The sequence below is a fragment of the Melospiza georgiana genome, chromosome 5 (assembly GCF_028018845.1).
Source record: "Melospiza georgiana isolate bMelGeo1 chromosome 5, bMelGeo1.pri, whole genome shotgun sequence".
Taxonomy (NCBI): domain Eukaryota; kingdom Metazoa; phylum Chordata; class Aves; order Passeriformes; family Passerellidae; genus Melospiza; species Melospiza georgiana.
In genome coordinates, this window is record NC_080434.1 from 14,445,394 (window position 1) to 14,470,846 (window position 25,453).

Sequence of the window (25,453 nt, forward strand, 5' to 3'; positions counted from 1 at the left end):
CACTACGTCATATGTTGTCAACAGAAAATAAATAACAGGAATGATATTCTCTCTGAAGCAGAAGACACAGTCTGAAGCAAAGTATCTCTCTGTAAACATCAAAGGCAGTTTTGAGAGAGGAGGTTTGATGGCATTCATTTTAACCTGACTGAAGTAATACATGGTTGGTCAAATAGCCAAGCATGCTGTTTACATAAAGGGGCAGGGAGTCATCCTACCAGCTCTGAAAGGCAAGTCCTTTAAATTCAAACACTAACATTCCTATTGCAGTTACCATTTCTTTTCTGTGTTCAGAAATTGTCACCTTTTGCTGACCTCTTGCACCAAGAAGTACCTGCCTGAGAGCAGACAGAGGGACTGATTCCTACCACTTGTCAGAGGGCCCACAGAAGCATCTGTGTGATCAAGGGTGGCAAAATGCACAGAGAGCCCAAATGCACCTCATAGCAACCTTCAGTCCCACTGCACTGACATGAGCATTGCACATTAGGTTAAGAGAAAAAGAAATTGGAAGATTGAGATACCCTTGAATTCTCTGACTACTACAGAGGGTAGCTGATGAGCATAACATTGCAAAATAGAGGAAAAGTTGTGGGGCAGAGAGGGGGAGGGAAATAGTCTTTTAGTGAAAGGACGTCATCAACTTCCCCAAAGCCACCTCTTCCCTCTAGCAGCTGAAATGGTTCTTGCTCTTCAACAGGGAAGACTTCAGTTTTCAAAATATTAACTCTGGGTTTAATGAGACATGTTACTGTATATTTTTGTCTTCAAAACTGCACCTCTCCGATACAGTAAAAAAATTTCATTAATTTGAGAAGAGTTTTGGAGAAGAAGAGCATGTACATGATTCAGTGTGAAATGGGCACTCTCTTCTGTCTGTTACAGCTTTATCACCATGCATTTGTGGAGAATTGAGGTATGTACCAGCTGTTTTTTCAGAAGAAGCCACTTTTTCCTAACATACAGGCTCAGCCACCTCTCATCACAGATGGATCTACACTGGGCCAGGCTTTTGGTTTCTCTCAGAAAAAAGAAGTCACTGGTGTGACTACGCCACAGTTCACAAACCAAGCAGTCCATTTCAGCAAGCTGCTTAAAATGCCAAGAAATGTCAGGGCGATTGTCAGGGTTTATCACATTACCCAGACTCAGGAAGGTTTGAGGATGTGCAAAAACGCTCTCCACCAGCTGCTCCACGCACCCAGACAAGGTACCAGCCACCTGCCTCCCAGAGCATTACCTTTCAAATTGAGGTGCAGCATGGCTCAAAACTTTTGAAATCAAAGACTCTAAAGAAGGAGAAAGCTGCTGTCTTTTAAGATGAGAATACTCTTCAACTGCTTTTCCTCCAGAGTAACTTGCATGTTTAGCATTGAACAAAGATGCACCTTTTAGGTGCTTTCTCTCCCCTTCCAAGTTTATGCTATAATTAACCTTCCTCTTTAATACTCTTTAAAACAAGTCCCATGCCTCCACCTACACTACGTTTTCCTAAGAGAAGCACATGGTTCTGCAACAAAGCTGTGCCTTTGTAACTGCAGGTGTTCCAAGCGGAGACACTGCATGAGCCTTTACCAGCAGTAGATGGGGATAAGATAGAGATGTGGCAGTTATGTTTGAAGCTTTCTTGCTTTACATGTTCCCCTTTATCCAACAGCAGCACAAGCAGTACCCAAACTGGGCATGATGCACTCTTTAAGCACTTCCCGTTCCCAGTCTCACACGGAAGGATCCTGCATTCCCCGCCCCCTTCCTCTCTTTCCTTCTCTATGTCAGTGTCCACACTGAGAGCTGCCTGTTGCTTTTCTGCTGAGAAAGGACAAGTGAGCAGTGCAGAGGGGACCTAACCCAGGTCCCAGATCCCTGCCTCAAAGAAAAAGCAGAAGCAGTAGAAAAGGGAGGGAGGAATGAAACTATTGACCATGAAACTATTTCTGCTTGTGATGCAAGCAGAAAGCACACTTTCCAAATCTTTGTAAACAGCACAAAACTGCTTCCTCATACTTAACACTGGAAACCAGGATGTGTCAGTATGTCAGCTTGGCTGCAGCAGTGTCAGGCAGGCTGAACCTGGGATGTTTACCCTAAGTGTCCCCAGAAAACAATGGCAAGGAAAAGCCAAAAGTCAAATCTGTCCTTGCAGTCTTTGGAGCAGGAGGTATAATACTCACGTAATTGAAAGCAGAATGGCTTGGCATCCTTGCATGGTCCTGGGAATAGATTCTTTGCGTGCACTGCTGGTGCCTGTGCTTTAATCTGTCTTGCAGAGCTTCAGATATTCATCTTCAAGCTACAACAAAAAGGTACACAATAACAAAAAGTAAACCATTTTAATTTTGCTGTGTTCTGTATCAGGCCTACCCTGCCAGCTGCTCAATCCTCTGGTTAGATCTTCAGACTTGAAGTTTAACTGCAAAGGACCCAATTATTTTTGTTTTTCTTCTGGGCAATCCTGCAGTTGTAGCAGAGCATGTTAATGATATAACTGGTTAGTCATTCAGCAGCCAGCCTACAGCACTGCCTCTGCCAAGGAAGCAGAGTTGTGGATTTATTTTTGTCATATCCTTCCTGAAAGCTCTCAGTCAGAAAAACACAACATTGATTTTCTACTTTAACTGAGAAGCATCTTGCAGGGAAGTTTGCACGCTAAGACATCAGAAGTTATCTTAATGATATGGAAAGTTTCGTTTTTCTAGAGTAGTTGTAACAGCATGACTCAACAAGAGAAAATATGTAATCTCTGCCAAAATATTTCAGGTGAGTTCTTGACTCCCAAGGAAACTGCTTCAACAGGAAACAGCCTACATGCAAGGCAAAACTGGACAACACAGTTCCTTTCTTATCTTCCCTTTTAGGTACAGTGAAAAAACTTGTTTCTTACAGAAATATTAGGATATACAGTAAATATATCTTTTCCAGTAATACAGTGGAAAAAAAGGCAAGTTTTGACACCCTATTCTGAAGACCACTGTGACAAACACACAAAATCCTGTTATCACCGCACATATTTTTTATTCCGAGATAAGAACTCTGAGACAACTCATATAGTACTGGGAGCTCAGAGTTCAACCCAAATGTGCTTGGGCAGGTAGGCTCCCAGCTTTCTGCTGCTGGTGATCTATCCCCTAAAAACAGACATAATCTAGAAATCATATTTTCTGCAATTTTCGTAATGTTGATTGGTACAACGTTATCAATGTACAAAGCTGGTTCTTAAATTTTTTTAGAGGTCTTCAGGAAATACTTCTGTGTAGCTTTCTCAAGTACCACTCACACAGTGTTTTGAACTAACTTTTTTCTTTGCTCTACATCTATCTCACTCTTTTGTGTTGTTCAGTTTGCTTTGCTGTATCCTAGGCTGTTAGACCTAGAGGTCATCTAATATGGGCTGTCCAGAATGATGTTTGGACACCTAAGCCATCTTTCCAGTTTTTAAAAGAAGAGGCGCCATTCCTGTTTCCAAACAAAGATTTTGCAGGATTTTAGACAGAGTCACAAACACTTACAGCTATGGGCTCCTAGCACAAGCTGCAATACCAGGGGGGCAGGATTGGGACCAGAGAGGAATGGGATCTCTTATGCTTGCTGTTTGGACAGCTTCTGCTTCATTTCATCTCACCAGGAGAGAAAATACCCTGTCACAGCCCAGCGGGTGCAAGCCATCACTGGCAGGCTGTTGTGAGGAAGTTGGGGTTTAACATCCTGGCACCGGAATTTCCCATAAGGAGGAAAAAAGCTTTGCTCAGCTCCAAGCAAAAGCTCCTTCAAGAGAGGCTGGGCAAAGGGACATGCATGTTGGTGCATTCCAGTGTGGGAAGGTCCAGCAAACCTAGTCTTGCCTCATTCAGAGGAATGCATGGACATATTTTGTGCTTATGCCTAACTAGTGCTAATAGGCTGAAAAAAGTGGGGGTTTTTTCCTGTTTCGTTTTGGGGATTTTGTTTCTTTGAATTTTTTTTAATGGAAGGGAAACAGTCCTGGGAATGGGACCAAGTCATTGCAGAACCAGTTAGAGTTTGTTTCCTGTATGGAGGTGGAAAGCACTTTGCTGGGATGCAGAGATACATATTTAACTGCTTGTTATATAATAGAAAAACAATTGTGTTTAACAGTTGGGCAAGAATCTGAGCAGGAAATGAAGCAGATCATTATCGTGTACTATAAATATCAAGATTTTTGTATTTGTTCCAAAAAAGATAATGCTAGGATGTATTTTGCACAGGTAGTTCAGGCTTTGCATTCAGCTGCTCTCTCCCCCTGTATCTGATACCATGAAATATTTTAGACATGACAGTGGGTTTCAGAAAGAGAAAACTAGGCAATTCCAAATCGTTTTTTCTCAGCTATTCAATACTTCAGAAGTTCTTTCTTCAGTGCATCTGCTTTTCTGGATTTATAGCCTATCAGTATGCCACATTTCTTAAAAATACAAAAATATCTAAGGTACTACTTCCTAGGGTTTTTTTCACTCACTGGAAAAACAACATGTTTTGTGAGTCTCTTGCAGGGATTGTTTCTATTGCCTTCTTTTGCAATTGTATAATTTTTAAACAAACTTTTTAGAAGCTTGACTTCAACCGAGTTGTAAACATGCATGAAAACATAATTTTTACTGAAAATGAAAAGCCTGATCATAAAAAGATGTCAGTAAGTATTTTAAATGTGTTTGGTTTCTGATAGGGCCACCAGACCATCTTCAAATAATAAGCTAGTTCCAATATTGGACCATTCTCTGACTTTCTGAATTTGAACGATTGAAAACAGACTGTCCAAGCTGATTTTCAAGCACACACTTAGCTATTTTAATAATTCCTTCCAAATTATCCTCAGATTGCTTTTCTTGCTCTTCTGTAAGTTTTCTTGACTGTAACAGTACCAGTTTAGTAATGACAGATTCAGAAAAGACCATGTAACTTGTGCCTGTGCTGCTAGATGCCTTTTTGTCTCTATTACACTATCTACAGAAAGAAACACATGCCATGATGATCAACCTCAAAACCAAGGCGTTTTCTACTTCTCTGAAATACCTATATTTACAAACTTTGAGCTGAATGTCTCTCCAACATCCCGAGTTGTCGGTTTCTCAGCTGTTTAGGTGACCTGGAAAGACCCGGGGTGGCCTTGGACAGCTTGCGATTCAAAGGATGAGAAGAGGCTTCAGATCTTTTCTCGGTCTCGGTGTTTATTAATTGTTTATCTAAAAGATTTTCTCTTGGCCCGACAGAGATCTGCACAGTAGCCAGCCATGAGCACACTGCGAGCCCCTGGGGCGGTCACTTATCTTTATACTCGAAATTACGTATACAATATTTATCATTTTTCCCCAATACCTTTTACCCTTATTAACCAGTGCACTTTTAGTAATAACCAATCCCAAAGTGCCAACATCACCACAGAAGATGGAGGCCAAGAAGAAGAAGAAGAAGAAGAAGAACAGGACACGCCCCAATTCCTCCATCTTACTTCTTTAGACCCCCCTGTACAGAAATCCTAAACCCTGTGTTTCACACTAATTAACTTATCCCTTCACCATTCACCCCAGTGAAATCCTCCCATCCTCATACAGGTGTCGTCTCCCGTGCAGGATCAAAGTCCAGCCACCAGACACTTCTGGCAACATTCCAGGACTCCCGAGCCCCCCAAGGGTGTTCTCAGTCACTCTTCACATCAGTCCTGAGGCGCTGAGATCCCACACCGAGTAAGTTACATGGATGTGCCAGGAAGAGCATGGCAGTGCTGTAGCAATGAAAATGAGGGCTGTAGCAATGCCAAAAAGACTTGTGTATATCTCAGTAAGTATGGAAAGCATTGTAACTCATGCTTTCAAGTAAATTTCTCTGCATTTCACAGCTTTTGGACAGAAGGGTTGTCAAAGGAAGAAGAATCAGAGAAAATATAGGTAAAAAATCAGCAAATAACAACCAAATTCCATCTCCATAGCTGAAACTATATAGCTCCACAGCTAGATCTCCATAGCTCAGAACTGCAGGACCAGAATAAGCTGGTTGAGAGATAGCCACAAGGTAATAGAATTTGTCTACCTTACATCTGCTTTACCATAGGAAAGAACATCAAATTAGATGCACTCTCCTACCTTGTATCAATTCTGATTCCAGTCCTTCAACACATAACTCACAGTGAAGTTTGCACCTGTGGGCACAAGAAGATCTTTGTTTCTTTGGGTCTTATTATCCAATGTCTGCCCAACAGACTGGCCACCTGGTTTGTTTTCAGCTTGTAACTTACACTAGTGTCAGCATAAACATTCTTTTCTATTTATAGAAATTATGTTACATTTACACTTCTTTCATGTGCTATTTTTATGACATCATTTAAAATTAATTTCCTGAATGTTCCATGATTAATAGTGTCAACAAATTTCTCTAAATTCTGTTCTTTGGAGTACTTTGATTCTCTGGGATTCATTCCTTGAACTCTTTGTTCCCAGCTCACATCTGGGACTGAAAGGCCAGGCAGAACATACTGAGATGTACAACCCTCTGTTGAGCGGCATCTTTCTTGGCGATCTCTCTGGTGCCTCCATGTTTGCCTCTGACAGTGTCCCCTCTGATATTTGCAAGGCCTTCCAGCTGAACAGAATTTTTCAAGAGTCACTAACAAAAATGCAGTAAGTAATGGGGGAAGGGATGGATAAAGTAAAGGTTGGCTGGACTCTTCTCCCCTACTGTTCAGTGGTCTCAATTTTTCTGTAAAAAAAGTATTTCTCATACTTCTCATGATGAAGCACAGCCTGTGAATGAGTTTGGCTTGTTCCCTGTTTCTGCAGGTGGAAAAATCCTGCCTCCTGGCTGGGCAGCCTTTCCTTTTCAGGGGGAACTCAGCAAGGAGCTGGCAAGCTGGTTTGCTGGACAAGAAATCTGTGAGCTCATAACTTCTCACAGAGTAACAGGACAACATTGATACCAGAAACTCAGTCAGGGTGAGTCAGGTCTGCAACTGGATTAAGGGAGAAGGGAACATTTCCATCCGTTTTGGCTCCTCACGTCGAAACAGTCTGCCATCTGTGAAAGGAGCTGCTTTGTGCTCCCCTTTGCTTTTTACTCCTTGCAGGAAGGCCCCAAATAAATGCCCCATCCCCCAGGAATGCCACCAATCATAAAATAATCCCTCTCCAATTGCTCTCCCTAGCTCTGCTGGCACAATGACGACTGCACACTCTGCCAGAGTTAACAAGCAGGCACATTAATCCGCCCTCTTGCTAGAGAGTCTTTCCAGACCTGCCTCAGCTTTCTGTCAGTTGCTGTGCATGGAGGCAGGTTTGTTCCAGGATGATTCTTTGCAGGCATATTTGCAGAAGAATGCCAAGTGTGCACCTAATCTGAAACGACTGAAGCCCTCGGAGGCATGGGACCAGCTGTGCCGTGCTGCTGGCTCTTTCATTTGCAATTTTTCATTCATGTGGTTTACTTTGGCTGCTCGTCCTTGGTAAACATTGTACAACACTGAAACCAGGAAATACCCAAAATAAATAAAGAAATGGACGATGATTAATAGACCTTGCTTTGTCTTTCCAAGGATCTGCCTTACTCAGGCCAAATTCTTGCCATCCAAAGAGGAGAAAAACCTCCCTGGGAGCCTATCAGGAGTGAAGGACACTTCTGGCAGGGAAGGAAGGGATGGGGAAGCTGCTGGTCTCGTGCAGCCACACTAGGGCTGGCTCAGCAAGCCTTGCAAATCACATGCAGAACAAGAGCCTCACCCAGTTGCCTTGGAGGCATGGGGAAGTGGGAAGCTCACCATGGTGCCTCAGAGCTGGTTTGTCCTAAAAAGCTTGCACTTCCCATTCCACAGTTCAGCCAGGGGTTTTCCTTCCCCTCCAAACTTTGCTTTTCCTATGACTTCTGGTGTGCAAGAAAACAACTTTGTAGATAAAGCCACACCTTTAGCAGTGCAGGTACTTTGCAATCAGATGAACTCTTACTGCATTTTAAAGGGAAAATCAGACAGTGAATGTACTGAGGCACTGCAGGGCTGCCTGTCCGGGAGCAGGGCATCCTTGTTCCCTCTCTTCCAGGGGGGAAGATCCTTGTCAGAAGGGCAGCAAGATCCTCTAATTCCCTGTCCCCACCAGTGGAAAAGCAGCTAAAAGTTGGGTCGCTACAATAACATACATCCAATCTACCCTATACATTTGCAGGTAGCAGGACAAGACTGCTCCTGCAAGAGAAGGACTGGCTTTGCCTGGCTCTGGGAAGCTGTAACCTTCTGTTCGAGAGGCCTATGGCAGGAGGAAATCACCAAGACAAGCTGTCACCACTGCTCCTTTTCCTGCAAAAAATGCAGGACAATAAGAAAATTCAGGAAAGATACACCATGACTGCTGCAGTTCCATAGCAGAGAGAGAGAATTTTTTAAATGTGCTTCATAAACCTCTGTGAATGCTACTATAGCTGGGACACAGAACAAAAGGAGACGCTTCTTCTGGACAAGCTTTGTGAAGGAGCCAAGTGATTAGGAACTGGATTAAGCCTTGCAGAAAATGTGGGCAAAGAAGATATGAGTGAGCACTTAACCACAGGATACTGTCAGAGATGGATGACATTGTCAGAGCACCAGCTGTGCTGAGACATCCTGAGTATACTCAGAAGCAGACACAGAAATCCTACAGGAATTATGGTATCCAAACTCCAGGGTATCCAGATACCACTGTCAGTTGAATATGGGACATCCAAAAAGTAAATGCTAAATGCTTTTGTGTCTAAAGAGGCAGCAGGATCTCAAAATTTCACCAAGTCTCTCTCTTGCTTGTGGTAGGACTGTTTTCTAATTCTTAAATCTCTACACAAATGTCAGTAACTGTGACTTGCTGATTCTTCTACAACCTAAGCCTACCCACCAAAAGAGAGCTGACATTCTTTCCTTCTTTTTTTGTTTCAGGAGATACATAAAGTCTAATGGGAAAGATGAAAATCAAGGAAAAAAAAATCCCTGGTACAGGGTTTTTGCGGTGAAATTTTCTGAGGTGACATTGACATTCAGCTTCATATATAGAGCTTCTAGAAACTCAGCTCCAGGCTGTTTTGATGGGGAATGCAGGGGAAGGGTACCATTACCAGATCCAGAGATTTCTCAAGTGTGCTTATATTTCCATCTCCACTGCCAAAATTACACTTTTCAATCAAGCTAAGTAAAAGGTTAGACTTTTTAAAAACAACCATTCATGTAACACACAAACTAGAGAAACAAAAGAGAAGCCTATGTCCTGGGCAGGCAAGTTTCAGTAAGGTAAAAAGGGCCAAGAGTGTGTGTCCTGGCACACACAGCAACATTCCCCTCCCCTGGCACAGGGTTTGGCTCTCAGAGCAGAGCAGCAAGGCACCAGAGAGAGACAGACTGTAAAGCAGTGTGCAGTGTTTGTAGAAAGCAGAAGCAGCTGTTGTGCAGACCAACTTATCAAAGTCAGCATCTTGCACAAGGCCAAGCATTAGCTCAACTGTAACTCCACACAGTGTGGACTCCAAAAGGTTTATTCCAGCTTGTGACAAATGGCCTCCTCTGCCATCAGAATAAATTGTACAACTGGAAAACAGTTTTCAGAATAAACTGTACAGCTGAGGCTGGTTTTTGGAGTTTGCAGCAGCTGGCACACAGCATTTCCACCTGCTGCTAGGCAGTGCTGCAGTTCCCATGGGTTCAGTCATCTTACTCATCATACACACAACCTGTCTGAGACTGTGCTGCAGTGCAGAGCCTGCTTGTGCAAATCTGTGTTGGGCATGCCATGTCTGTCTTCTACCTGTATTTTTCTAGGAATTAATACAGTTACTCATGAGTAAGCAGACTGATCTAAACAGCAGTAGATGCTGACGTACTCAGACACTTAAGGAGACCTGGGAGGCTCCAGAAGCTTCCTACTCCTTCCTCTCAGGAAATGCTTCTTTACCAGGCTCTCTCTCAGATCCCAGACTTGCAGACTTCTCTTAATACCTGCAGCATGTTTGAAGCAACACTGGGTCCACAGTAATAGTAATAAAAATAATAATAAAAAAACCCCAACCAGAGGAGTCATTAGGCATTTTTCACTGCAGGAGTACAGGGGGGAATTTGAAATTGGCAAGTTCAGTCCCATTACTGTAAGGATACCTTCAGTCTGTCATCTATTGGAACACATGGGTGTGTATGCCTGGCAAGTGCTTTAAAGTTGCTGTTTTGATCTTTGCTAAGATAAAACTGTAATATTTTACAGGCATTTGAGAACGTTAGTTATTGGACTAGTTAAAAACTACTTTACCACTTGGAATTGATGCCATCTGTTTCCTATTTTTATTCATAGAAATCAATACGTAGTTTTTTGAGGACTTGTCTAACAAACTCTCTATATCAAATATGAGTGATGGTCTGCCCAAGACAGCTGAACTTCTGCTTGACAGGTTCACTGATGGGGCTGTTCAATTGATATATGACTATTCAGACAAGAGGAAGCAAGGAGAAGGAGACAGAACAAAGGCCATGTCCTTTCACTCATCCCTCAGATCAGCTCATCAGAAAGAACAATACTTGGTTAGATTTCCGGTTTCTCTATTATATGAAATGGCATATGAAGTTCTTGCAACCAAAATCAAACCTGCAGCTTACTGAGCATCAGTCATGTCAGCCATTCTGGAGGATGCATCCAGGCTTACATTTTACTAAGGAAACTAATTTTAAAAAATTCATATTCACTTAGGGATTGTGAAGCATTTGTATAAGTAATTATTTGGTCCTCAACTAACTGTAGTTTATCAGTACTTAAACAGAATTGTTATTAAAAACCTTTGAAGTAAATAGAAAGATTACTTTCTTAAAACAAATCCAAATAAACCCTCCACCACACATATGCAGTTCATCTGTAAAAGGCACAAAGCTATATCTCCTTAATGCTATTGTGAATTGAGGGCAATCACCAGTTGCACATTGCTGTAGGATATTAAACTGGGTCATGAAGTTCAGCTACTACAAGAGAAACTCATAATCTTGCCTGCAAACTTCACTCAGAAGGCAGAAGTACTTACAGACAGGAAAGTGTGTCACTGTGAGCTTAGCAGGCTGTCCACCCCTGGGCATTTCCATCAGGTCTTTGTGTCCCAGGTTTCTGCTTACCATCAGGAGTATCCCACCCTGCAAGCCACAGATGTCTCAGGCCAGGCCACGCCAAGCTGTGATGTTCCAGACTGCAATCAAAAGCAAAAGCAGACCCTGCAAGCTGGGAGAGGGAGACCAGCTGCACTTGGTGTGATGTGTGAGAGGTAAAGGTGATAGCAAAGTGTCAGGAGAAAATTGCTCAGCCACATCTGTGCTCACCAGAGGGCTGGTGTGGGAAAATTAGACAGCTGAACCTTGATTAGCAAAAATTAGATAACTGAACCTTGATTAAGCAAAAGACACCTTTGGTCTGATTTCCAGCAGCCCTGGAGAGTGCAGTGCATGCCAAGGACATACAGATGGGAAAACTGAAACTTGGTATGCTAAGTCATTTGGCAAATGCATGAACTGTAACAGTGCTAACAGGGAGAGCCTGAAATCAAACACAGTGAATGCCCCATGTCCTTAGCCAACAGGAGGAACTGGAAGGTGCCTAACTGAAGGCTAATAACCAAAGGAGGAAGACAATCTGGGATTAAGCAGAGGCTTTTACCAATAGAAGTAGGGCTGGCATCTCCTCTGGTTAACAGCTGCTTGCTTGTCTGCAGAGGGACTGATCGACCTGCAGGCAGCTCTGGGAAGAGCTGGTCAATACGAAACTGCCACTGAGCTTCAGAAGCCATTCACACCACAGACTGTGGCTTGTGTGGCTGAGAAGTGTGCGGGAAGCTGAGGAGGAGAAGAGCTTCCCACTCTGCTTTAGAAACAAGGCAGCAATGAGGTCATTTTCCATTCCCTCACAAGTGCCAAGTGCCCTGTCCAGGACATACCTGTGCCATCGTGAGAGGGGCTGGAGGCAGAATGAGCCAGCCTGCCTGCAAGCAGCTGGAGGAACGCTGCTGGATGCCTTTCATATGCCTTTCTCATATGAATGCAGCTGATAAGAGAGCAGTAAGCTCCACTGCCTCACAGGTCTGAGGAGAGTGGTGGGAATGGTACAGCATTTCCTGACATTTCTGCAAGCTTTCCTTATCATCTTCAACATCTGGATTGCACTGTTCAGCATTTACTACACCACATTGCAAATCACCTTTCATCTAACAAGGCTGTGTTCAGTGAATAAAGTGAAATATTTTTCTCACTAAATTAGAACCAGCCATGGTAGCAGGTTCTTGTAAGACACTGTGCACTGCTGCAGCACCCCAGCATTGCATGAGAAGGAGGTTATTTCCGATTTTGAAATAGCCCTGCATTGTTACTGAATATTATTTCTAATACTGAAATAGCACCTGCTGATGGCCAGCCCAGAGAAGGCAGCCCACCCTCCATGTTGTCTCTGAGAGCTGGAGCAGGGTCCAGGCATAGGCTCCCTACACATCTGTGCTAACAAAGACATGTGAAAGCATTAGCTTCCTTCACAAACTGTACATCCAGTCAAAATTAAAACCAAATGGCTTCTAGCAAACAGAGCATTTTTCCAGAGTGGTTGGAGAAGAGGTCTAGCACAGCCTGTCAGCCCATGGTACAGAAGTCATAAGCCAGAGCATGGCAGGGACAGATTTTACATGGGTAAAATCTGTTGCCTTCTCAAAATCCTTGCACAAGAGCTGAATTTACTGAAGAGGATGGGGCCTTTTTGGTCACTCGTGAGGGTGACGTTGTCCTTCCAAGAGACACAAACACTTGCACTCTGTTGCAAGCCAAGCCTGGCTGCTTGCAATTTAGCTGACAATGACTAATCATGCTAGATGAGAAGCTAATCCACAACTCATCTGGCACTAGTTTGTACACTGGGCAGGTCCTGCATTCCAAGCCAGCATGGTCCCTATGTGTGCAGGTTGCTGGCAGCCTCCAAACAGTAAAATCTGCAGAGAGGTGCAGGGGCCCATGTAGAATCACCCAGACCTTTACCACCTCGAAACAAGGCTGCTAAAAATTCCAATAGCCCAGGGAGTAACATCCATATAGAACCGGGGGAAAAAACCTTCAGAGCAACCCCAGGTGTAGAAGAGGTCTGAGGGATTGTGCTGCTGTTGTTGCTGAAGAACTCAGTAGGAAATGAAGCAGAGCAGAAAAAGTGATCTGTACAGCGTGTGGCCCACAGTTCCAAAGGAGGTGTTTTAGTCAAGCTGGCGCAGACAGATTTTGCAGAGAAACCCACTCGGGAGATGAAGGGAGGAACAGCAAGATTCAGTTTGCAGCAGGTCAGGAGTGCCTGTGTCTACACATTAGTAATGAGCTGCAGAGGTAGGTGCAAGCCCTCAGGACCTCAGTTGTGAGACCACCTTGTAGGGCTGGGACAACAAATCCTCTCCCATGCTCTGTTCTTCCACAGTGCTCACCCACTGTCTTCCACTCCTCCACACCTCAGCTTGCAAAGGAAGCACTGCTGGGACTTGCCCAGCAAAGCCTCTTCTTGTGCAGGACTGGGCAACTGCCCCAAGCAATACCAGGGAGCTCCTTCTCCTGCTGGGACACCAACCTCTGCCAGAAAGGCACGGTGAGTGTTGCACTGCATAGGGACAGAGTAGGGCCAGGCAGCACAGCAGTCTTGGGGAGACAGTGAGCCTTCACTCCACTCAAGTGTGTTGCAGAGGAGGACGTGATAAACCCTGCCCTGAGCCTTTTTCTCTATAGAAGCAGTCAGAGAGACTGAACAACAGGACGGGGCAGTCAAAGGCAGAAGCTAAACACACCCATGGTGACAGGGAAGTGCCACTGGGAACATTTTCCAGTAACTGCTGAAAGCAAAGCAAGTATGTGAAAAGGGCAAAAACAGAAGGAGGTGACTCAGTGACTAAGAAAAATAAACAATGGGTGTTTTACAAGAATGAAAGGGAAGAAAACAAATTGTTCCACTGTCAATACCAGCCAGGAGCTCACCTGGTAAGACGGCTCTGCAGGAACCCGTGGTGCTGTGAAGGCCATGACTTCCCAGGAGTCACAAAGGCTTCTCCAGAGGCAGAAAGAAGTTGGGTGGTGGAGCTGCAGGCCCTGCCAGCTCTAGTGTAGGTGGTGGAAACCTCCCTTGCTTCCACCCCTTCCAGAAGATTAAGTTAACAGCTCTCCAATGAGCTCATCTGCCTCCCAGCAGTCAGATCTCTCACCTGCCCTCAGAGCCCTCAGGCTCATTCTGTCAGTACTGGTCATGTCTCCTGTGAGCAGCTGGAACAGTCCTGCATGCCCAGCTCCAGCTGCAGGAGCTGTAGGACAGATCTGCCAATCACCACTCACCTGTGACAAACTCAGATGAGCAAACAACGACAGCGCTCCCCATGCGGGCCTGCCTCGGGGACAGCCCTGTCCCTGCCGCTCCGAGCCCCACAGGCGGCACTTGCAGCTCGGCCTCGCCCATCTGCTGCTCCCATGGAGCTCAAAGCAGGCTCCCATGCTGGACTGGTGGCAGCCACGCTGCTGGGCTCTCCAAATGCCTCCCTGCAGGAGCAAGCTCAGCTCTGTGCCAGCCCCACCTGGCAGGGTCCCAGCAGAGCGCTCCCCTCTCCTGCAGGGAAGCTGCATTGGATGCTCCCCTTCCCTACAGCGCAAGGCTGTGAGGGGCCTGCTGCAGCCCAGCAAGGCTGGCCCAGGAAAATATCCTGCCACAGATTCTGGCTTTGTCCAGGTGCTGCCTCTCAGTACCAACAGACCCCCAGGAAATGTGACAGAAATATTCTCTGGTTCCATAATGGAAATACTGGCCCAACCAGGCAGGCTTGGCCAGTATGGCCTGTGAAAATCAAGGACAGTGGTAATGTGGTATCCCTAGTTCTCAATACACATATAAGAAGCCACAAACCTGCTGGGAGCAGAAAGCAGGGGTGACTGTCACTTCCTCCCAGTTTTCTTGGGAAACCAGTGAATGCCCCAAGACTATGTAGTGCTCACATGGTGACAGAAGTCAATACTGAATGCCTGGAACTGCATCCATGGGGATTTCCCTCCATTCCATCATCAGCCCTACTAGTGAACTGGGCAAGCTACTGCTCTTTTATACTGGTATTTTTGGTATTCACGTTCCAGTTTTAAGCATTTCTTTGGTCAACTAAGAACAACTTTTGCTGAAGTATCTTAAAACAGTACCATTTTCAGAGAGATCAGTGAGGCTCCCAGTGCTGCTATAAGCACAAGGCAAGAAGCTAGAAATTACTTTGCTCATGACAATGAGATGTCTTAAGAGCAGCCTCTCCAGTTCACTCCAGCAGAACTATAATTGTTTTGGTACCAAGCAATTATTTATTTAATCTTTCCCTGTACTGTAGGAGGAAAGATTTTTAACTGAGCCCAATCCTACTTGCATTCAAGTGGATTGCTAATTAAGCTACAGATGTCTCCTGATGGCAGCAATTATTTCTAGTAACCTTAATGAGATTGTTACATTCCTTAGTTATTGTCATGAAAAGTTATATGAAAAACTATACCTAATACTACATAGCTCCTAGGGGAATAACTTCTTGATCTGTTCTGGTTTGATTAAAGGGAATGATTCTTTCCTTTCTTAGCAATATTTCTCAAGCTCTTTGTGGCTCATTCCCCTTGTCTTTTGTTGGCACTTTTAACAAGTCTGATGGAATTTTTCACACAGGTCTTCTTTTCCAAACATTCCTATCTGGCTTTGCTCTCCCTGAATTCTCCAGTGCCTTTGCTTGGTTTATTGCATAATTTTTCCTCTCTTTTCCAGTGATTGACTCTGTTTAGAACATACACTTTACTTACAACAGGGACTCAGTGCCTATCAGAGCTCCGCAGGGTTTCAGGTTGTTGTTTGCTGCAGATACAAGAAATCCATGTCCTTACACTGGAACTTGAGGAAAAGCCTCCCTTCAGTGCACAGAAAATAAGGATATCCTTGAAACACTGAATGGAATTAACAGAATAAACTAAGGCAGCTAAGCACATCTTTTCACATCATCTCCTCTCTCCTGTGTCTTTTTGTCCAAAATCCATGCATGCTATACAACAAGTAATATTATCCAAGGAATAAAGAAGTTCATTCCATTTCAAACCAAAGGATCAATTTTTTTAAAATCTGTATTTATTGGGTTTATACTCCCACTCTATTCCTCCTGAAGTCTCTTACCATAGGCAAGAGGTGCACAGAAAGCATGTCAGTGGTTATGACTACTTCTCATGGCTTAGTACCATTTTCAGGAGCATCAAAGTTCATAGGAACATGTGAACTTCCCTTCAGAATCACAAGCAATTACGATTAAACTCGAGTCAAACAGATTCCTGCCCAGCAAAACACATCATGGAAAGCAGCCATAGACCCAGGTGCTAATTCCTGACCAAGCAATTAAAACACCACAGTTCAGAGAAGCATTCAGCAACGATCTCATTTTTCTGACATTGAAACCAAAGGAAGGCTTGGGAGCACCTTCCACACAAGCAATTAGAGCAGGTAAATGTAGGAGCTTTTGAATTTCCCAACCACTGCCTGACTACCTTCTAAGCTAACCCAAACACTCGTGAAAGCATAGTTGGCAGAGTAACTTTCAACAAAGCTTACTTTGCAGGAACTACTGATTTACTGAAACAAACCTTTTGTGGAAATGCACTGTTTTGGCTAAAATATTTCAAGGCCTGGGATGGCATTTCTCGATGAAACCAGCAAGATAAAGGAGCTGGTCTGATAGCTCAGCAATGAAAGAGAATAGCAGGGCCAGAATTTAGGTCTGAGAGCTCAGATTACTGAGTAGCCTTGCATGCAGGCTGTGAACTATTTTGCAGTGCCTTTTCTGCTCTGTCTTTGAATAAAAACATAAAACAGCCTTGATTTCTTACTGTCAAACAGAGCTCTTGTCTTTCAGTCACTCTGTGAACAAAAGGCAAGATGAAATTAGGTAGCAAAAAGTAAGGAACTTCTCAAGCTTGCAGAATCCTCAAAATAGCGTTTAGACCCTGATGGTCTCCAGTGTGACCTCCCATGAGGAAAAGGACTGCCACCTCCAGTACAGCAGGTCACATGTGGCTTCATTCAGCCAGACCATGAACATGAAGAAGAGATCTCTTCACCTGTTGAGGTACCTGTTCTCCTGCAGCATCACCCTCCAAGGGACATCATTCTTCCTCATGTTCAACCTCCCATGGAGCAATCCATCACCATGGCCACTTGCTGTAATGCCTGTGGCCACCACAACATGAATTTGGTTCTGCTATCTCTATGGCTCTTCTTTAAGCAGTTGTACAAAACTGCTACTGGATCCACTTTCACCTCTCTCTTCAGGCCTGACAAGTGCCCTTGTGCCAAGGAGATCTCTGAACCTAAGGGATGCCTCTGCCTCCTTTTGATGTCCAGGCACACTCTGCCATGCAGAGAAAAGGCTCTACAGGAGGGGTAAGCAGAGACATTGTGGTGGACTGAGTCCTGGCATGGGTGGCAGCACTTGCTCAGCTGCTCAGTTTTAGTCTCCTAACATAAGCCAGCACATTATCATTCTGTTTGGGAGAGTGGTGTGAACTCTGCTCTCAAAGAAACATTTCTTTCAGCTCAAGCTTTGGCATTTTAAACAAGTGCAATTAAATGCACTGAAAATGCTACTGCAACATGAAAGCTAAAAATAACAACACAAAATGCCAGGAGTCACTCACAAGAAAAGTTCCTGGAAGAAATGCCCACTCACCCACACTGCACAAGCTTAACATTGTCCAAGTGACAGCTTGCAATTTGAAGCCAGATAAACAAGCCACAATTCAGCCTTTTTCCTATTGCCAAAAGTCTGCACTCACTAACAACTGTATCAGCACTAGAATTGACACCATTTGGAAACTCTCTGATCTCCATCAACAGGTAGGTCCCCAGCTACTATTTGGTACAGATGTAATTAGTTATGAGTGTAAGTAAGTTTGTACCCACAACTGCTATACCACTCCTAGTTTATACCACAGAATGTAAACTTCAGAAGAAACATGTGCAGTACAGGTTCATGGACGCTCTTAAGAACTAATACTGTCCTTGATGATGATAAAAAATTTGAATTTCAAATTTGTAGCCTTCACCTGACAATAACAGCATCCTGAATATGCTGTGCTTTTTAAAATGCACTGAATGCTCAGACTTCAGTAAAAAAAATTTATTTTCAATATAAAAGTGCCAAAATATTCACCAACATTGTAATCTATCCAGCAACCAGCTTACTCTAGTAATCAAAATTGCAAGCATCTTTATTCACATTTTTAAATCAAATTCCTTTCACACGTTTCCACAATAACCCGAGTCCCTCGAAAGTGGGAAATTTGCATTTCGATTGGCTGCTGTAGTCCATATGTCCAAGTTCATGTAGGCACGGAAAGGGTTAAACCTCGGATAGTATTCCTGCTTACACATAACTGCCTGATTCTCCACGTGGGTTGAATGTTGAGTCGTGGCACTGACGGGGCAGCAGCTCTCATAAACATCACTCTGGGGTGCCCAGATGGAACCAAAAAGTCCAGACATAGGAGACAAGCTTCGGGTGCTTGAGAGGTAGGGCTGCAGAGCAAGATAAAACCAGCATGGGAAACTGCAACACGGACCATTTGCCAAGGAAAATCTGGAAATGCTAAGTATTAAATGGGAGAGAGGAAGCAGGATTTATGCAGAAATTTAAGAAATCCACAAGTAGAAAATTACAGAGGAGTTTACAAAGAAATATGGCTGCCAAAAACATTACAGCAGCATTAATGTAAGTGTATGTGTGTGTGTTTAAAAGCCCTCCACTGAATGAAGTCACATGAGTACCTCCTTGCACAGCACAGATATTACTCTAAGAACAATATACTACTCAGTTCTGGTCAGACTGTTGAGGGAAATAGAGGAGAAATGGAAGACACACAAAGATCACCATGCATACTTTGAGAGTTAAAATGAAAAGAGAACGATGCCTAGAAATGACAAGAAACGGGCTGAAGTATGCGTCAGTCCAGAAAGACTGTGCATGCTGGGAGCAGAAAGGGATATTCAGTGTGAAAAATGAGACTGTAATTGGGAGCTAGGGAATTTAGTTAGAAAATTTTGAAAGCTTATAAAGAACCTCCTGGAGGGCAAGATGTATTAGTCTGCAAGGAAGTCTCTCAACGAAGGTCATGGAAGTCTTGGGACTTTTAAAACTGAATGAAACATTGAAATGTATTGTGGAGAAAAGCTCGCCAGGGAAATGAACTGAATTATCTAATGCATTTTCCAATCTCTACCTTCTGTGTTTCCTGGCATTCCTGAATAAAATATGAAATAAAATATATGTTTATTTTAGGAAAAATTCTTCTACCAGTTTTGCCACTTTTTAACATAGATGAATTTTCATTTTTACAGTTGAAAATATTTCTTGCTTTATTTACTTAGTTTCATTCAAAATAAACCTATAGTAAATTTTTTAAAAATCCAGAATACAGTATTTTGAAAAATGAGCAGAAGAGAAGATAGTTACAATTAAAGACCACCGTGAACTGAAGTTACTACACTGCACTGTGGGATGACAAACATGGCTAGTCTGGAGTATAACAGGTTAAAGTCAGGATTCTGAAATCTGCATAAATCCAGCTTAAATCGCTTGAATTTCCTACCAAAAAAAAACCCTGTTAAAGTACCTGAGAGCAGCTGTCCATTCAGCTCTTCAATTTTCAAATCTCTCTGGGTTTTTCTGTCTGCACTTTTTGGGTTTTAGCCTCGGGTGGACACATTGATTTTCACAGAAAAAAGTCTCAGTAGACTACATAAGCCCAAAATATTTTTCCATGTGTAAGCTGATTTTAGTCAATTTTCAGGCAAAAGGATCATCTCAAAATTTTGCAGACAAGGTCAATAACATCCTTGACAAACAGCTGGGAAAAACCTGGGCTACCAATGCTAGCATTAAACACAAACATCAGAATACTTAGAAGATTCATGAAGAACATGTAAGCAACAGGTAGGAAAAGACAGGAATACACGAGGAAGGCTGTGAAGGAGCACGCAAAGGCAGCACCTCACAGTGACAATACTCACTGTGGAGTTGACATAACTGGCAGGCTCCCAGGCAGGTGGCATGTTGGGAGGAGCATTCCAGGTGGAGGGACAGTTCTGGTCAATGAAGGCTGTGTTCTGCATTGCTGCAGTACCTGGGAAGCCACTGGGGTAGTTCATGTTCTCTGCAATTTATAAAATCAAGAAGACAAAGTAAGACTTATGCAATATAAAACACTACCAACATTTCTGTGGAGGAATGCTGAATCTTCTTGAGAGTGAGCCAGGCTGGGACTGACCTAATCCTTCAGTGACTCCATGCAGCGTCAGGGTAGCACAGCAGCGAAGTGTATCAATTTCTGTCAACAGGACTACCACTCTGTATTAGAGACCCACTAACAAATTATTATCAGGAGGACAGGATAAAGACTTGGCAGTCCCTCTGCTGGAGAACAGAGTCTTTATTAGACAGAACGTGCATGGCAGAACCTCCACAGGCCTCACCGCCAACATGTCTCAGCTCTAAGCACCCAAGGGATCAGCGTGCTGCCTGGGATTCTGCAGTCTGACCTTTCATTAGTACTTAGGTAGGTAATGCTAAAGAATTCTAGATTGCTGCCAGTGTGCTTCCCAAGCCAAGAAACTCTAGCCTGGAAAGATAATTGGTCACAAGAGGCCTTGTATTTCACACACTGGAAGGCTGAAGCCTGCCAGAGGGGAAACAAAGAAGATTGTACAAAAAGATATGTGTAATACTGTAAGCACAAACATTTCTCTCAATTCCCTCTGGAAGGCCTACATACTGCCTTTTCAGGCTCTATACAAAGGCCAATATTCTCATCCACCACATGCAGTCATTGTTTATTACTACAGAACACACTGCTGGAAAACGTAAAGTTGAAAGCAATGAACATCCGTGTATAGAACAGCTCAACCTTTTGTTCTATAAAAGGTGAGAGGAAAACAACCATGCTCTGTTATAATTAATAAGCTTTTTTTCATCCTACCTTCTGGGAAAGCACCATATTCATTCATCTCTAGTGGACAATACATGTTGGAAAACTGGCTGTCACAAGCTGCATTCCAGTCAATGAAGCTGTCTCAAGAAAAACAAAAAAAATCTGCAGTCAGAAACAATTTGCAAAACTTCTGAAAATTACTTAGAAATACTTATTTATTGTAAAGCTCTTGGATGCAAAATGCCTGTAACTGATCATGAGGCTTTTCACATTCCACTTGTCAATTTTGCCAGTATCACTCTATGCCACTACACAATCACAGCAATCTCTCTCACAGAGTTCTTTTTCCTCTGGGAAAATGAACAACTTGTAATGACAGTACCAGAATCCTGCAATGCCTAGCTGGGTTCAACTTTCTTCCCTGTAAAAAGAAAATAACTGTACTTCTTCCCTACAATCAAGTATTATATGATTTGAGGTGGCAGAAGAAGACATAATACATTTGAATGCTTGAGAATAACAATTAAAATGGAGATTTCTATTTTCCCAACCAAATGTGCTGAAGTCCTGTTAAACAGTGCATTTTCTAAGATACACATAGATTTCTAGGGGTTATACTTCTTTAATTAAAATAATTTCAAGAAGATTTTTTCAAAAGTAATTCCTAAAGACTTGCCAGTAATAAAATAGGCCCTGCTACACAGCAAGTCTGAAGTAGTCCAACTCTGGATCCAGTCTGCAAAAGGATTTCATAAGAAGCTGCTCTACTTCAATTTTACTATTCAGCCAAGCAGCTATCTGAAGTTATCACTACTAAATATCAATACACAATTGCATGGGTGTGCATGTATTTTTTGCTTATGAAGTCCAAATTGAGATAGGTGTATGAAAGCAGTCACAGAATGGGCAAGGCTGGAAGGGACCACAGTGGGTCATACGGTCCAGCCTCCCTGCTCAAGCAGGGCCATCCCAGAGCACATGGTGAGGGAGACTCCACAACCTCTCTGGACCATCCACTCTGGTGTGTGGTCACTGCACACTGAAGAAGTTCTTCCTCATGTTCAGGTGGAACTTCCTGCGCATCAGGTTCTGCCCACTGCCTCCTGTCCTGTTGCTTGGCACCACTGAGCAGAGCCTGGCTCCATCCTCTTGGCACCCTCCCTGCAGATACTGACAGACATTGATGAGGTCCCCTCTCAGCCTTCTCAATGTACAGGCCCAGCTCCCTCAGCCTTTCCTTGTAAGAGAGATGCTCCAGACCCTTAAACAACTTTGTAGCTCTTTTCTGGACATGCTCCAGGAGCTCCTGATCTCTGTTGTACTGACCGTGGAGTCCAGAACTGGACACCACTCCAGATGTGGCCTCACCAGGGCTGACAGGGGGCAGGACCACCTCCCTTGCCCTGCTGGCAATGCTCTTCCTGATGCACCCCAGGGTACCACTGACCTTCCTGGCCATGAGGACACTGCTTGCTCAGGGACAGCTTGTTGTGCACCAGGACCCCCAGGTACTTCTCCTGTCATTTTGGATGACAGGATACAACTTGAAGAACTGGCCATATTTCACTGCTATGTGGTGGCAGAGTATTTCTGCTCTCTAGTTTGTGGCACATCTTTCATTACTAAAATTTGCTGTGTAAGCAGTGTAAAATATAAGAGCTAATCAAGTTCATTACCACAGGAAGATCAACCCAAATATAGACAGAGCCTGAAACATACTAACTTGTATCCCTAAACCACTTTTATAGTGAATATTTGTCTTTATAACAATGTCTGTTCCTGCCTTTAACACAAGTACACACTGCATAACACACCATGTGGCATACACAAGCTACTCATTTAGCAAGAGTGCAACAGATTTCAAAGTCAGGCCCTCTGCCTGCAAAATGAGTGAAAGCATCTAACAGCTTTCCAAAAGTATTTAATTAAACTTGAAAAAAGTTCTAGAATATCTATACATGAACAGGGACAGCAGTGAATTTGTATTAGTAAAATTAATCACAATGTACTCATGGAAGAGCATTAACAACTAGAACTAAGACTGAAGTGGCAGAACGACTTTTATTTTAACTATCATCTGCCTTTACAAAAATGATTAGTAAAGTACAGTCCTCTGCATTACAGAAGCCTGAACAAAGCATTACCTGTAGTTTTTACACAAAATATAACTTGCCTGTTGTGGACAGAGGGGGTTTCTTGGATCATGCATGGTATATTATTCTCAAGGTTGTAGTTCAAACTGTTTGTCATGCAGACTGGCTGGGCAGGCCACAAGTCTCCTGTTGGGTAAAGACCTAAAAAAGGAAAGGGGAATGAAATACAGAGTAACAGGAAGGAGACTCCAAAGATTCTATCACACAGACACTTTACTCTCAGATCCCCAATAAGGACTGTCTGCTAGAAAAAAAATCCAGAGTTACTAAGCAATTTTTTTTGTGATGAAGGCCCATCTTTTAACACATCTCAATATTTCTGTTTTTTAAAAAAGATATGTGTAAGACCTGAACCGAGAAACCAGAATTCAACAAAACAGGACAAGAAGTTCCTACTGAGGGTCCTTAAGTGTTCAGCTGTCAGTGCCTAGATGGCACACTTCCACAGAGCAGGAGAAACAGCAGGGATGCAATCCCCACTGGCCTCCTTGTGCCCACCCCTTAGTCACTAGTCACTAATCACCTCTGAAGTCCAACTACACAAATGCAGCAGGAACAGGGTCAGGTTTCTAACAGACTGGAGCCATTCCTGACCAGGCAATTTGTGAACTTATTAAATGTTGTATTTAGCCTCTAGCACAGATATTCATTGTGCTGCTCTTCACGGACTGCGTGTCCTGACTGCCCACAGACATTTGGTTCCTATCAACTCTATGAGAACTGGCAGCTGGAGAAAAGAAAAAATCAAATTAGCAATTTCCATGAGACAATGCTTGCAAAGTTGGCTCTATTTCATTATTTCACATGATACATATCAATATTGCTACCATGGAAGAAGGTTAATCAGCATTTATATCCTATCAGACAGGTTAAACCTACAGCAGAAGGGCAGGGAATGCTGCTGCCCAAAGAACCACATGTCCCGACCAGCTTTCAAACTCCACCTCACCATGTAGCATGATGCTTTTATGAATCCCACTCAAAAAGCTAATATTACTTCCCTCTGAGATACAAGCAATGAAAACGCAAGAATTTTAACAGTGCTACACAACCTCACTCATTATTGCTGTCAAAGAGAGCAAGTCCCAACTGTGGATATTTAGAGAGAAAAATGGTCATGTTTGATTTGGTGCCAAGCTTCACTTTAACACAGCAAGCAGTGCTCTTGATCTCCCAGCTGCATTGCTTCTGGACATTAATCTGTGCTCAGCAAGAAGATGAAAAAAAGAAAGAAGACCTAGAACATGAGTTGAAAGCTAAATGCTGTCTTGACACAGAGAAGATGAAACAAAAAAATATCAAGGTTATAAGCAAAAACTGTCAAGGTTTTAAACCTTCATTTGCTGACTTTGCACCCAACTTGCTTAGAAGCAAGTAAGTTCTAGTAACAATGTGTCTATCAAGTTGGTGCATGTGTAATTAGCAACATCACCAAAACTGCTTGGCAAAGTGTGAAAAAAACAGCTCCAGTTGTTAATACTGACCTTTGTTTTTGTCAGGATCTGCAGCTATGTCAGTGAAATTAGGACATAAGGTCTCAGGATATTGGGGGATGCTGTTCATGTCTCTGCTGAACGAAAAGAAAATTTCATTTCTTAAGTCTCATAATCCAAACTATTTCAAAGGAAATATACAGAGATGTAGAAAACATTCTAATGACAATCATAACTGCTATTGTGCTATTGCTTTTCCACTGTCCTGATTCTTCCTATTTCAGAATTACAACTGTGCAATTTTTAAAAGTTTTTTTCCAATTAAAAGCCAGCTACTTATCACACATGCAAAATGAATGAAATTAATACACCTTCATTACCCCATTTTTATTATCCAGTTATCAACCTATTGCAAATTAATTCAACAGCTGTTCTCTAAAACTGGAAAACAAGCTGCAGTTCGTGAACATCAGTAGGACCTCTTATAATTTTTGAAAAACTTTCAGGTAAGTTTACTTTTATGTCCATGAAGACACACAGAGACACATGAGTGTGAATTTGGTATTTATCAAAGCCAACCCATCAAAGGAACTAGTCAAAATGAATAAAAGAAAACATTTTCAAGCACCAGAATCCCAAAGGAAAAGGATTGGAGTATTTCTCCTTGTAAAAACAGAGAGTGGTCAATGAGAAGTGAAATGAGGATTCACAGCAATAAAACTTGTAGATGCTATCTCCACTGCAGTAAAGAGGGAGAAAAGAATGTGGGGGAGGGAGGAATCAATTTTCATGCTGTATATCCTAGGAGAACATTATTCCCATTAAAAAAATAGCATCAACTTGAAAGTCTTGTTCCCACCTTTTTTAAAAAAATACAACTAAGCAGTAATGGAAATATAAGTTGCTAG

At 42.9% G+C, this 25,453-nt stretch overlaps 1 protein-coding gene across 4 annotated transcripts in view; it reads right to left on the bottom strand.

The window, feature by feature from the left end:
* Positions 1-18,138: 18,138 nt before the first annotated feature.
* TMEM131L (transmembrane 131 like) overlaps positions 18,139-25,453 on the bottom strand; it is a 79,223-nt gene continuing 71,908 nt past the window's right edge. For 2 of the 4 annotated variants that reach the window (XM_058024252.1, XM_058024250.1), the window contains exons 31-35: positions 24,597-24,679; positions 23,133-23,253; positions 21,008-21,096; positions 20,043-20,185; positions 18,139-18,551 (exon numbers count right to left, since the gene is read on the bottom strand). In XM_058024252.1, the coding sequence (XP_057880235.1) occupies positions 18,273-18,551; positions 20,043-20,185; positions 21,008-21,096; positions 23,133-23,253; positions 24,597-24,679 (715 nt within the window). In that variant the 3' untranslated portion in view covers positions 18,139-18,272. Of the gene's footprint in view, positions 18,552-20,042; positions 20,186-21,007; positions 21,097-23,132; positions 23,254-24,596; positions 24,683-25,453 lie in introns of all 4 variants that reach the window. The other 2 variants (XM_058024251.1, XM_058024249.1) reach the window with 1 other exon arrangement.